The sequence below is a fragment of the Ctenopharyngodon idella genome, chromosome 9 (assembly GCF_019924925.1).
Source record: "Ctenopharyngodon idella isolate HZGC_01 chromosome 9, HZGC01, whole genome shotgun sequence".
Classification (NCBI taxonomy): Eukaryota; Metazoa; Chordata; class Actinopteri; order Cypriniformes; family Xenocyprididae; genus Ctenopharyngodon; species Ctenopharyngodon idella.
In genome coordinates this window covers 24,140,712-24,155,700 of record NC_067228.1, presented here as the reverse complement: position 1 = coordinate 24,155,700, position 14,989 = coordinate 24,140,712, and the positions used below count along the sequence as shown (strand labels likewise).

The 14,989-nt window shown below is 37.3% G+C and overlaps 1 protein-coding gene across 8 annotated transcripts in view; it reads left to right on the top strand.

Annotated features, from left to right (window-relative positions):
* Window positions 1-14,989, top strand: part of pard3bb (par-3 family cell polarity regulator beta b) — a 400,101-nt gene that overhangs the window by 16,124 nt on the left and 368,988 nt on the right. For 7 of the 8 annotated variants that reach the window (XM_051906928.1, XM_051906931.1, XM_051906932.1 and 4 more), the window contains exon 3: window positions 2,616-2,717. The exons of the other annotated variant lie outside the window; for it this stretch is intronic. In XM_051906928.1, the coding sequence (XP_051762888.1) occupies window positions 2,616-2,717 (102 nt within the window). The remainder of the gene's footprint in view (window positions 1-2,615; window positions 2,718-14,989) is intronic. 8 annotated transcript variants of the gene reach the window in all.

The window sequence follows — 14,989 nt, the reverse complement described above, 5'->3', positions numbered from 1 at the left end:
CCAGCGAACGACTCATCCCGGAATGTGCCTGTCTATATCATAGATAGGTGAAACGCCGCCTCCGCAGAAGAAATCAATGCCTACTTCATCATTGTAACGTTAGCCACACCCACTGGTGTGTTAGTGAGATGAGGAGGAGAGAAGAGCGATACAGGACTAAAAATAGCATTACCTTTCAAAGGATACTAATGCTAGGAATTTATTTTCACAGTGTAAATGTCTCAGTTGAGCATTATTTATTTGTATTTGGTACATTTCACTGTGGATTCTTTGGTAAATCAATCACATTTCAGCGCAGGCTTTGCAAACAGACTTTTACAATACGGACTCGACAGTAATGCAACAACATGTAAGTAACTGTGTTCATTCTAATGCCTCATATGTAATGATTTATGTACAGTCAGATGTTCTATGTCTATGTGTCAATAAACCAAACCAGTGACTAAATGGTCAACTTCACATTGTTTCTCTTAGTAGTATTTAAACAGTGATTATATTAAATATAGAAAGTGATCAAAGAACGCTCCCTTTGCAATCGCTGAAGCGGTCAATCAAACAGCGCTCGCACCAAAACTCCCGTTTTATTCAACAAATCTCTTTGTTCCATCGCGTTTGCACTGTTAGTTACGATGAAAGCATTCGTTAATGTGCAGAAATTTAGTTGCAATGACGAGATCACTGCTTTCATGCGCTCAACAACATGTCTGTGATTGGCTACAGTGTTCATCACTGCAACCTTTCATGCCACAATCTAAATATAATGTCATAGATCTAAATGTAATGCAGTAATCATGGATCATTTTCACGATTAGTTAACCTTGAGAGCTGTAATAGTAAAAACATGCTAAAAGTTTTCGAGAGAGTAATACTTAGCTATTTCATAGGCAAAAATGTTATCCAATCACAGCAGTGGGCGTTAACACTGAAGTCTCACAGCAGACACGTCCCTTAAAACAGAGTGTTCAAATAAAAGGGATAAAATCAGGGTAGGAAAAATGCCTTTTATTTCTATATTATTACAATTTTTGTTGTAAAAAGCATACTAACATTATAAGTGCACCCCAGGAAACATTATAAAACAGTTCATGACCCCTTTAAACCCCATAACAGATGTCACAGCAGTGATATAAAATATAAATATATAAATAAATATAATCTCTTCAATAAGTGATTTATGTAATGTGATATGCTCTTCTTTATGCTGCATTTTTCAAAGTGAAGATTTCACTTCACACTTATTCAAATGTTAAAACCGCTTGAGATTGTGAACTTGATAATTAGACTGCTGTTTCACAGCAGTCCTAAGCAACAATACCTAAGCATACGTTTTATGTAATTATAGATAATGATTATGACAGGGGTGTTGAAGCATAATGTTTCCAAGAAATTCGGTCAACATTAGCTCACTTATTAGCCTATGTATTTGAAGAAAGTTAAAACAAAAGTATGCTAAGTGTAGACTTTTCACCTGATCAGCTCACCTGATCATAATTTAACATATTAAGTACCTACAATTCGTGCAACCACCATTTGGCATCTTTAAGCTATCATATCATGCCAGTAATGGCCAACCGTCTTGCCTTTTCAACGCAACATTGAATGGAGCTGTAGGTTTGGCCTCTGTACTATCCAAGAGATCTAGTTTTCTTTATCTCCTTTATGTTAAAGATATTGTATATTTATCTATGTCATGTTTGTGCTCATGTATGTCAGTATGTACTGAGAGAAGGTCAAATCTGGTCACCAATTTTTTTTCTGTAGTGCTGAGAGACTGGGCTTTTAAATGAACATTGTGTAAATATATGAATCATACACACAATCTCAGTTTGTCTGTTGAGAGCTGACAGCTCTGCTGTCCTGCAACAGCCAAGATAAACAGGGTAGGCCCATATCAAAGTCATGTTTCACTCTATCAATGAAGTTTTACAGATACTCCAAGCCAAGGCAAACAAAGTTTAAGCATAACATACCTCCCACTACTACTTTTCTACATGGCATTGCCTGAAATCAATCAACTTTAAGTTGCTTTGTGTTAAGTGAGCCCGCAGCATGAATGCAGCCAAAAATTGAGATGTAATGACACAAGATCAGGCACAAGCTGGAATTAAGGCATTTGTTGTGCAGATGTCTTGTTTATACCTCACTTCTTGGCATAAGCTGAAGTTGACATTTGGAGCTCAGATTTGAGTTACATCACGCCAGTCTCTGTGACCTGGTTGGCGGTGGTTGTGAGCTCACAAGGGTTTGATGATTTGTGGATGTTGATGTGTTTTGTCAGCATTAATCAGAAAAGTCCATTGGGCTCATGATAGAGCCTTGTGGCACTCCCCCTGTAGAACTCCGGCTGTAGAGGAGTTGTGTGGGAAGACTATTCACTATAATGAAAGACGACCCATGCTGCTTGTACATCAGAGTGTCCTGATACACACTGCTCTGATGTGAGCACAGATGCACAGACACACAGAGTATTGTTAGCCCTGATGAGCAAGCTCAAGCCATTGCTTTTTTAGAGCATAGTTACAGTTTAGACTGTGGGAAACCTGGGTAATTGATAAGTCTGAGGTCAGTACACGTGTTGTTTTGCTGATAATTCACACTGATGCTTTGTTTTATAGGAGGGAGATTTCCTTGTACGAACCCACCATGTTGAATACTGCGATGGGGGTATTCTGGACCCTGATGATGTGCTAACAGACCTGGTGGAGGACAAGGACAAGGTAAGGCTTAAGGAAATAGTGGGGTATTAATATTGGAATCCACAAGGTGTATGTTATGTTATATGTGGAGACATACTCTGAGGCCCCGTTTACACCCGTTTTAAAACGCATAAGTTTTGCTACTGTTACGCCTGTCGTTTACACTATACCAGCGTTTTCGAACCTCGAAAGACTTTCGAAAATGCTGCAGACCTTGTTTTAGTTTGAAAATGCTGGGGTTGCATTTCAGTATAAATGGACCAAAATTGAGACTTTTGAAAATGATGGCGTGGCTGCCCACATTCGCTCTGCGTATCCTTGGTGACTGTGTAAACAATAACATGGAGACTGAAGTACAATCTTTGCTGGCTTTATTGTCATTTTTAGCAGCCACTATGTAGTTAAACTCTGCATTTTTTTTAATACTGCAGCTGCCTACATGCGCAAGAGGCAACTGTTTACACTTGTACGCGCATGCCCAGTGTGCATGAACAGTCATGTGACGTGTTTTAGGTTGTGTAGTATAGACAAAGACCGTTTCTGAAACGCTAAAATTTAAGCGTTTTCAACCCAAGCCGTCAAACTGACGTCATTAGAGAAGGAACGGCATTCCAGACCGGAAGTAACTTTTCAGATTTTGATTAAAGATTACCACGACAAACTATTTTTTTCTGTGTATTAACTTGGAAGGATTAATTGTTCACCTCAAGATTAGTAATATGCACTACAAAAAAAAATAGGGTTAATTTTGATTTCATGACTTCAATCAGTTTACAAATGGGCTCTAGCAACAATACACCATCCCTCTTCTGACTTACATACCTTCCATCTATAAAGACTAATGGCAAGCGAAATGTTAAAGCATAGCTCTTTAAACACTTATTGTCAACAAGTGGCTTTATTGTTCTAATATTGTTCATGCTTTTAACTTGGAATGTAATTTGCATTCTCAGCATCATAAAGTAAATATTAAGGTCCTAAACCTAATTCAACGTTTCCTAAAGAATTCAGGGAGTTCTTCGTCCACCCACCTAAATTACAAAAATTATAATTGGCCTTAATCACAAACAAAAATACTATTTTATATCATATTTTAATGTTTTTTAGATTAGTTCGGTAAGTGAATGAGATTTTAATTCAGTATCCACTTGAGAGCTCAATGAATAGTTTGCAAAAATGATTCTATATGAAAACTTGAATTGCAGTGGCCGTTTTTTTTTTCCTGTAGCCAGAGAAGATGCTTTAGAAGATGTGTTATAGTTTATGTTTATGGTATCCAGTCCTTAATTTCATTAAGAAATTTGCCAAATGTAAGGTTTTCATTGGCTTAGTTCTTGTGCACAAGTAGTTGTTTGGTCCAATGGTATAATAAAACTGTGAAGCATTAGCAAGAATGCATTGGCTTATTATACACAAAAAACATTAAGCCTTTTTTCAAGACTAACGCTTTCAATTAATAGTAAAATTCTATCAAATTGAACTGAATAATCCTTACATATTTTAATTGAATAATTGAATAATCCTTACATATTTTTACATAAGGATTATTCATTTCAATTTGATGGAATTTACTATTAAATCTTAAAAGAGGCTTAATTTTTTTTTTAGTGTAGTATTTGAACTATTGTTAATGGTGGCGCAATCCACCCCATTCAAAGGTATAATGCCAGTTATTCCAGGGCAACTATACAGCAGAGGAAAGAACACCAGAGCAAATTTACTCTTGCAAATGTGAGAAAATTTGTCGAGAAGTTGTGAGAAAATGTGAGAATTTATGGGAAAAAAAAAATCACATGAATATGAAAAATCACAGGTTAGGTTGTATTGCCATATGTGCCAAATATATGTACTGTGGAAAAAGTAGAAAATATTAAATATACATTACCAAAGGTAAAGTACTTAGGTCCCCTTTTAATGGAAGTTATGATAGAAATAGTAACCATAATGTATTTGTACCCTTTTATGGACATGATGGTCATTCTCTGTTTATAATGGAAACCGAGCATACGGTTCACCGCTTCATATGGAAAGCGCATCGTTGACATTTGCTTGAGAGGAGGCCATTTGGGCCATCCTCTCTCAGGAAAGAGTGGTCTCTTCAATGAGCCCTTGGGTATTCTGTTTGTCCTTTCTCTATATGGAGGTTATTATATTGAGCTGTGTGGCCGCTCTTAACTCGATAACACAAAAGGGCATTTGCCTCCTAATTGAATTTTCTCAGACATCAGATGCAAAGCTTTTGATTTCTGCACACTAATTAATAGAAGTGAAGGCACTAGGCATTATGGGTGGCACGCGCTCTTTCTTTCTGAGCAAGATGATTTCTGGGATACCGCTTTATAATCAAAGTGTGGAAGTGTTTTATAGGCTTTAGCCACAGGGAATGCAGCCCATTTCTAAGGAATAATTTGCATATGAAAGATGAAAAATTGTCATGATTTAAAGATTATGAGTGGGACTATTAACTTAGAGATGATAGTGCCCAATGTTTCAGCATTCAGACCCTCTATAATTGGTTCTATGTCTATAAAAAACAATACTATTTTGGTACCATATTTTGATTAAGGCTGTTGATTCAATGCGTTAATTTAATACAGTTGATGATTAAAAAGTAATGCTTTAAAAAGAAATTAATGCATCTTTTGCACTTTTTGTTCTTGTGCAGGCAGAGCAGAATAATAGGTAACACTTTACAATAAGGTTCATTTGTTAACATTAGTTAATGTGTTAACTAACATGAACTAACCATGAGCAATACATTTGTTACTGTATTTGTTAATCTTTGCTAACGTTAGTTAATAAAAATACAGCTGTTCATAGTTTGTTCATGTTACTTCACAGTGCATTAACTAATATATTAGTGATTAACTAACAAAGATTAAGCTAATAAATGCTATAGAAGTGCATTATTTCATGTTCATTATTAGTTCATGTTCGCTAATGTAGTTAACTTCTGTTAACTTGAGAACCTTATTGTAAAGTGTTACCGAAAAATAAGCTGTTCACATATTAAGGTTTGACAATAAGGATGAAAAAAATGCACGGGACAGTTGACAGGTCAACCAATATAGATTTTTTTGATGGCCGGTGATGATATCTGAGAGCAAGGTGGCCGATGGTCAATATAAAGCCTATATATATGAAATTTTATATTATATGTAATTTATATTTATATTTATTTTACTTAATATTTAATAAATTAGAAATAAATAATGTGAAATTTAAATTTTTATTCAATTTCAAATTATTTATTTGAAATTGCGTTGTGCTTGTTGTGTTCTTTCTTCCGTTGTGTTGTATTTCCTCAACATGAAGGTAAGATCTTACGGATTTGTGATGCTTGTTTTAAAATCTTCCCGGTATTCTGACATTTGTTATGACATCCGCTTCAAACAATACAATGCTCATGATAACTTTCGTTATCTCTACAATAAGTATATCCACTTCACCAGCTAATTACTTGTCAACAGTGATGCCATAGAAATATACAGAACTACGGCAAAAACGGAAGTTCAAATACAAAATTCTAAAGATGGCTGCGCGCTTGTTTCTCTGGTGCATAAGGTCTGTTGCAACTGGAGCTTCTAACAGCAGCAGCAGTGATGCAATAGCCTTACCAGTTGCCGATTGGCTCTTTTATTTTGAAGGTGGGACCTATTCTGCCATATTAAGTGTTTCACTTTCTCCCTTTCATAATAATATAAGTGCACCGTTTTTCTGTATATAAAGTCTTTGATAAAGCACAGCATAGTTTTAAATCAAAGGTTTAAAGTTTGTCGCTCATGCATGTCCAGTGACATCTGGACTCGTTTTCAGCGCCTGTTTCTTTCAACAGCTCATTTGCTCAATTTTGATCGATAACATAGACATTAGTGTTTATATCTGAACTATAAACTTTTATCTCAGTACTTCTGTGATAATTTGAGTATTTGTAACACAAAAATAAAGATACTGTGTGGTTGAAACACCGTGCAGCTGTTTATACCTACATGACAACTGCTCTTTCATGACGAGCTTTGAAGCAGATCAACTGTTAGACGTAAGGAAACCATGAAGCTGCCGGACTGACGAGCTGATATGTCCTTTTTTATTCACAATCTCCTCGTCGCCGGCAGGTACAGCACTCATTTTCATGTGTTTGTGTGTTCTGATTTCACGTGGCGATTGCGCAACTTGTTTGCGTGCCACTCGTTGCGCGTCTGTTTGTGACCCAGGGACGGAGTGAGCTTGAGAGTTGTTCATGCAACCGAACTTCATGTCAGTTTACATTTTAACGCATTTAAGTGAAACTATATCGAGAGTTATATCGAACATTTTTTCCATCGTTAATAATTAAGACGTACCGTCGATAAATATCGATACCGTTTTACCGCCCAGGCCTAAGTTCTATCTAATAATTATTACGATCCGTCTAGGTTAAATCGCAATAAATTAAGAAAAGAAAGAAAAATGCCTCCCCCGCCCAGTCGTCAGACCAAAGAAAAAAAAAAGATAAATTAATCAAAACCACTAGATTCAGGGTCAAAAAAACAACTAACGTTTTATTAAGATAAAAGAAAATGAGTAAATAACATTTGAGAATTTCCAGGATAACATAAACCAGTAGGTGCATAAACTTCAGGAAGACCCAAGGCCCAAAATAACAAACAAAACGAGTAATAAACAAAAAATATCCAAAATAACTTCCCTCAGATTATCAAAACAAAATACAACAAATTACCCTTACTACACTAACAAAACAGAGCGAACTGAATTTCAAAAGAAAAGGGCAGGTCAACCCTACCAAGCACCATCACTGTAAAGAAAAGAAAATATATAACAGAGTCAAAAGAAAAATAATACACAATATGTAATGGGGGTCTGGCGGCTGGAGAGGAGACAGGAGAAGTGCGACCGGCCCGAAGTCGCACAGCTCAACTGCAGAAAGCGGAAGAGATGGTTTTAAACCCTCATTCAATCGTCCTAACCCAATAGGCAGAGAGAGGTGGAGCCATCCCGCAACCGATTAGGCTACATGATATCCTGCTTAACAAGCAAAGCAAAAGAACACACAGACAAAAATAATAACAGGAAACAAACAAAATAAACAATATACTGAATTACACAATTCCGTAATGTATTAAACAGAACTGCTAAACAGAGACCGTAAACTAATGAGGACAGAGAATGGGAGCGTTGTGTGCGCAGGCGCTGGCATTCTCCGCATTGTCAAAATAAAAGTCCCACTTTTGACACATCGGCCAAACAGAAAAACTTATTGGCCAATGTCAGTATTTGAAAAATGCCAAATATCGGCCAATAAATATTGGCCTTGGCGATATATATTGGTCAACCACTAGACAGAATTGTCAAAGGCTCAATCATTGATCTTGGCTGAATAACTTTTTTAGCTTTATATTTAATTTTTATAGTGAAGACGCAGAATTATTTTACTTTTGATTACAATTATTATTCAATTTCTGTAGTATTTCTTATCTTAATACTACAGTAGACCTACATGAAAAGAACTGTGTATTTCATTTTAGGGCTGTGTATTGCCAAGAATCTGGCGATACGATACGTATCACGATAAAGGGGTTACGATACGATATATTGTGATATATTGCGATACTGTAAGAAAGGCGATATATTGCGATATTCCTTGTTTTTTACTCTGAATGTTTGTTTTGGACTTCCTCCAATAAAATATCACAATAGAAAGACATGTTATCTTGCTTTTATTTCATGGTACAGGAAATAAAAAGCCCATTGCATTCAGACTGTAGGCTCACAGGTCGGGAAAAATAGCCTGTGATTTCTTTTTCTTGGCATGCTGTGTATTTAGCGGTGGAGAATAGCAGTACAGGAAACGTCTGGTGGTGTCTTTTATTGAACATTAATTTGTGTGAATATTCTGTGCCGTACTTTACTGCATTTCATGTTCGCTCACACAGAGACACACACATATGCGTGTATGCGCTTATATAAAAGCATGAACTCACTCCTCACCATTTCTTCCATACTCACACTTGCACACAGTCCCCTGTTGGCATTGTGCCTTTATTCTGTTAGAGCTTGTATTTACTCATAAATCCAGACCGGGATGAAGAATGAGCTCTCACTGTAGTGATGTTGCCATGGTGACAACTTCCCAAATGTCACAGCCTGCGTTACTGTATCCTGGTGATCCAATAATTGTTCTTTGCTTTTTGTAAGCCAGAAGTATGATTTACTTTCTTTCAGAGTAATTCCTTACAGTGCTGCAGCATTTGTGTCATTTTAGAGAAGCGTTTATATAAAGTAATGACTTTAAAGCAGGTATGTGTGGCTAAATGTACTAAATGAGTTTTTCAGAGCTGCCACATATGGTGTGTGTGCATTTGTGGAATGTGCCATTCGTCTTGTTAGGGTGTCAGATCTTCCTCTGTCAACAAAAACACAAGCCGTATTCTGGTAATTACTGTGCCACTCCCTCTGTAATGAAGCAAGCATACCACTTGACTGCTAAAACACACATAACCTGAAGGCAGATTACAAGATTTGCTTGCTTTGGCCTGTAGTTTATACACTCACAACTGTTAAACTACATTCTGGTTCACTTATATACATGTTCTTGTACTTAATAATGTTACAACTGTATGATATTGAAATTAATCTACATATGTTTGTGGGATTGGCCAGTCTTTTGTTACTCTTTAATATTTCTTTTCTCATCTACTTGGAAGCTACTTGACCCCAAAATGAATATTCTGTCATCATTTACACACCCTCATGTCATTCTAAAACTGTATGACTGACCGTGAGACAGAATATATTTTGAGAAATGGGCTTTAATGTTGTTTGGTTTCCAGCGTTTTTCAAAATACCTCGCGTTTATATTATATTGCTTAATAAAATAGATTGCTTAAAGCAGCTTTTCCGTATTAAACACGAAAAACAGTGTCAGGCTCTCATTTCATCAGAAGTACAACTTCGTTTTCTACTATAAAGCAGCTCTCCAGTGTTTATTTTTTCACTCACGGATGTGAAATGAACTGGAAAAGATTTTCTGAGTGAGAAGGCGGAGCCTCAGCGCACACCTACCTTAGGTGTAATGGCCACGGACCAATGGTAGTACGAAGGTGTTTCTTTGGCAAGCTGTTTTGAACTTCCAAAACGAACTCCAAATGAACTTAGTTTCGGCCTGATTTTGTTCGAAATGACGTCACATAAGTTCATTCTTCGATTTCGTTTGAAGTATACCGGGGCCTTAAAGGGGTGGTTCATTGCGATTTCACTTTTTTTTAACTTTAGTTAGTGTGTAATGTTGCTGCTTGAGCATAAACAGTATCTGCAAAGTTACAGCGCTGAAAGTTCAATACAAACGGAGATATTTAAAGTTATGGCAGTTTAATGCCTACAAAAACGACCGGTTTGGACTACAACGAGCTTCTTCCCGGGTTGGTGACATCATAAAGCCTGCAAAACACTGCCCCCGGGAACACGCAACAAAGTGGGCGAGGCCATATCACGCGGCATTATGGAAGCGGAAGAGTTGTCTACACCGGACGCGAGCGACGCGGTGCGACGCGACGTGTCAAAAGATAAAAGAACCCATTATAATCAGTGATATTGTCTACACTGGATGCTGCACGGAAGACAGCTTCCAGAATCTACACGAGTTCAATGCTGGATTTGCACAAAGGCTATTACTGAAAGATGAAGCAGTTCCCACTTTAAAAGCAGAAGCTGCTGTTTATGGGCCCCTAACTGTAAGTATGTCTTTTAAATGTATTATGTTGCTATTTTTGGTTGCATCAAGGACGTAAACAAAGACCAACGCATTTTTGTTTCGCTAGCCAGTTAGCTAAATTCTATTGCATACTTCTCCAACAAATGCCAACAAACACCAACAAACTTCTATGTTCATAGACAAACAGTTGTTCATGCTATAAATTAAACGATACCTTTACAAAAATGCTACTACTCAGTCATGTATTTAGCTACAGTAAAGCTTTAATCAGGATAAAACCGTATATTGAAAGCTAACAAACAGCAGTAACATTTACAAGTGACAGCATATCTAAACACTTTGACACAAATACAAACTAAAAAAAAAAAAAATTACCATTCATAAACGTCCTTTAAAAACTGTGCTTGCAGAGGTTCTGCTTGACACTCTTCATCATTACTGCTATCTGGGTCTGATTCGGGCTCAATTTGATATGGCAATATAGACGCCATTATTTACATTTCTACCGAATCACATGTAACAACTAATGGTAAGAGGCGTGGCATTTCTGGACGCTTCACAATACACTGGGCCAGCTAACCAATCTGAGCCCATTGCGTATTTCGGAGGGAGTGGTATCATAGAAGCAGGACGTCAATTGGGCCGTTCAAATGACAGTGGAGACAGCGGTGTAGAATAAAGGTAAAATATATGAAAAATACAGCGTTTTTTTTTTTTTTTTTTTTTTTAAACGAAGCATTAAGACATGTTAAACTGTGCCCCATAAACACAATCAAGCCTAGAAAAAATCCAGTGAACCACCCCTTTAAGTATCAGATGTTGAGAAATAGCACAGTAAGATTACCTAAAAATCTGAATTATTGTCATTTACCCAACATTATGCTGCTCCAAATAATTTGTCGTAATGTTGAATGTAGTTAATGTAGAAGACATCCTGCACCCAAGTCATATAGACTACATTTTTAAGTTGATTTTGACTGAAAATCTTGAGAAAATGACTTAAATGGCTTTGTATGAAGAACGGGACAAAAATTATGTCTTTAGAAGACTTGAAATCCTGCACCCGTCATATAGACTACATTTTTAAGTTGCTTTTGACTGAAAATTAGGGATGTGACGGTGAGGAAATTTTCTCACCGGTTAATCGACGTGTGACAACACTTCTCTTTTGCACCTCACTTTTAAATTGCTAATTCGAGATAAAATGAAGTAAAATGCGCACGGCTGCATGGGCATTCGTAATGGTGCGGAGCGTGCATTTTCAATTAATTCCTATGGAAGTTGAGCTTCCATAGGAATGAACTGAAAACACTCTGTGCCAAAAGAAACAGAGCACATTTAGGCCACGCCCACACCGAGGGAAACAATCCAACCCTCTCCATTGACTTTGTTTTGCGTAAAGCTGGCTCCTTGTCACTTTTTGCTTCTAACAAAACACAGAACAATGCCTAAAAGCTGCTGTGTGACAGGGTGTACAGCAAACAAGCTAAAAAAACCCAGAACTAAAATTTTATACGTTACCAAACGATAGAAGCTAGCCTTTAAGGAGACAAAAGTGGATACGGGCAGTAAGACATGAAACATCAACAGGAAGAATGGGTAAATCGTGGGTAAATTTTAGCTTCTCAATTATATATCCTCCTCTCAGGTTCACATAGGGTGGTGAAATAATCCTTTGACATGGTTAAAAATAATTAATGTTTTTTTTATTATTACTTTTAGCATATCCTGTCGCATCCAGTGGGCGTAGTTCTCAGAGTAATATGACACGTTGCGCTCTGTCTCAATTGCCTGTATCCACTTTTGTGTCCTTAAACGCTCGTTTTTTTCGGCCGACAGTTTATAAAAACTTAGTTCTGACAAGGAGGTAGCTTCACGCAATACAAAGTCAATGGTAAGGGTTGGATTGGTTTCCCCCCCCGGTGGGCGTGGTTTTCAGATTATAACGAGTGTCACTCTGTCTCTATAGACCTTATTCGCCAGAGAAACAAGTGCGCCGCCATCTTTATAATATTGTCTTTGAATTTCCGTTTTTGCGGTAGCTCTGTATATTTCTATGGCATTGCTGTCAAAGAATAACTAGCTGGTGAAGTGAATTTACTTGTTGTAGAGTTAACAAAAGTTATCTTGAGCATTGTATGTTTAAAGCAGATGTCTCAACAAATGTCAAAATATTGCAAAAATCCAAAAATCTTCCACAGTCATCTTTTCAGTCAGCTCCTCACTCGTGATAAATGAAATCTGACTCCTGACTCCTGCTTTGCTTTCATTATATAGAAGAGAGTGGGCACACTACTCCTTGAAAACTCACCTTTTGTTTTCCACAGAGGTCTCACATGTTTGGAACATAAAATAGGACCGAATTTAAATTTTTGGGTGAACTAAGCTCCTGTTCCTCTATCAGGTGTGAACATTCTTACAAATGTTTTGGAAATATCACAAAAGAAAGACAGTCAAACAAGTTTAAGAACGAATCATCTATTTTAGTCTGACTGGTGTGAAGATGTGCTCTGGTTTTGTTGCTGAAGCTGTAAAGTCACAAAGTTTTCAGATTTACTTTTCTTCTGAAACATTCCTCAGCACGCACACACACGCTTGCATGCTCACAGATGCCTGAATGTGTTAATGATATGCTCACAGTTCTTATTCACATTCAACTGAAGGCAAAAGATGGTACATTAGTCAACACTCTCATCAATATATGAACAGAGAAAGATGTTAGAATATTCATCTGAATCTGTGCTGCTGACTTGTTTTCGGCTGGAGTGCCTTATAGTTATGGGCTGAGGAGTAGTGTGGCACAATTGCTCCTTTCTGCCCTCTAGAGATCATTTATAGCATAGATGTTATTTCTCATCCAGATTTAAACATTCTGCATTAGCCACCTGTGCAAAAACAAGATTAAAACTAAACAAAAAGGGCAAAGCAAAAACACTGCTTTATAGATTTTTCGCTACACTTTCTACACAGTATTTACAATTTTTCATTTCTCATGGTATTTCAAAAACAGCCCCAAAACTGTATCTTAAAGGTTACGATGTAATGGGAGAGCAGGGAAAATGGAGTAATGTGTGTGTGTGTGTGTGTGTGTGTGTGTGTGTGTGTGTGAATAATATTGATGTGTGTGAAGGAGGTTAATTAAAAGCTCCAGTCATTCATCACGGACCGAGGGCAGGCAGACGGACTGACCGGCCTTAAATCAATCACACGCTCTCGGCTCGCTGTACTGCTGATACTCACACACTCTCGTAGCTCACTATGTCTTGACAGCTTTGCTAGACTTTAACTCTTGTCTTTTAATTTTTGTTTAACTAAAGTGTGTTTCACATTGTCTGAGCATGTTAAGATTTGCTCAAGGCTGTCTCAGTCTAGTCTTGCCTGAAACCTTGATAATGTTCATCTCACACTGAGTAGACTGTTACCGCTTAAAGGGACTTGTCATTTGTGTCTCCAATAAGTTCCGCTGTCTCACTTGTATCAGTCTATGGCTCTACCGAGTCTAGCAAGGGAATCATTTAAACTGCTCACAGTGACATTGGTTTCACTCACTGAAGATCAAACCAGAAAGTTTGCCATTGTCTAAGTCTATGTCAATTTGTCTGACATTTATGCTCTCGTCTTGTGGCATATCTCAGTTTACACTTATTTCGAGCCTTTTTGAGTGTGAAGATGTAATCGTGTGCTTACTGCTAAGTGGGAAGTCTTTAGGTTTTGGAGGATTGTTGCATTTCTGATTTGAACAGAATGTTCTGCTGTTTAACTTGACTTTGAATGTTCTGCACCTGCACATCAGTTTCTTGATTGGGTCTAGAGGAGAGAATAGCCAATCGACTAGACCAGAATTGATTTCCTTTTAAAGTATATGATTGATGAGTGCTCTATTTTTTTTCCCATTAAAGAGAGGGACTCGAGGCCAAGCTATAATTTGTTTTATAGCCAAAAGAATGTAATTAATGAATGAATGAATTTAACTACTAATTCTTTAGTTTTATTATTGATATTATTATTTATCTATATTACCATTTATTTACATTTTATTATTATTAATGTGTGAATATTAGGGGTGTGACGAGATCTCTTGCCATGAGATCTCGCGAGATTATAATGTGACGAGATTTCTCGTCAAGGTGAAAAGCTGTCTCGTGTTATTGCCATGACGGAGTATGAGGGTGAAATTAGGATAGAATATGCCAACACTATGTTTACATTACTCCTCCACTGTCGTTTTACTTTTTATAGAAATAAAAACCATTTAATTCAGTTGGATAATGGTCACTTCAATCCCATCCAGCTCATCCAACACAAGCAGCGCGTTGTACGTCGTGCAGCAGGAATCAGATTTCACTGATCACGTGATGAGAGTGACTGTAACTAAGTGAGATGACTGACAAGACCATGGCGGAGGATTCGTTGCACAACAGAGCCTAAGCATCTGATAAATGTCTTATTTTGTAGAATGTGCGCTCAGCACTGCCGCTCCCTATTTACAGAGTATGCGCGATCTCGAAAGCGAAAGTAAAACGCGAGCGCATTCAAATGTGATTTCAATACCCCGCATGTTGAAAGCGGCTCCCTTATGCAT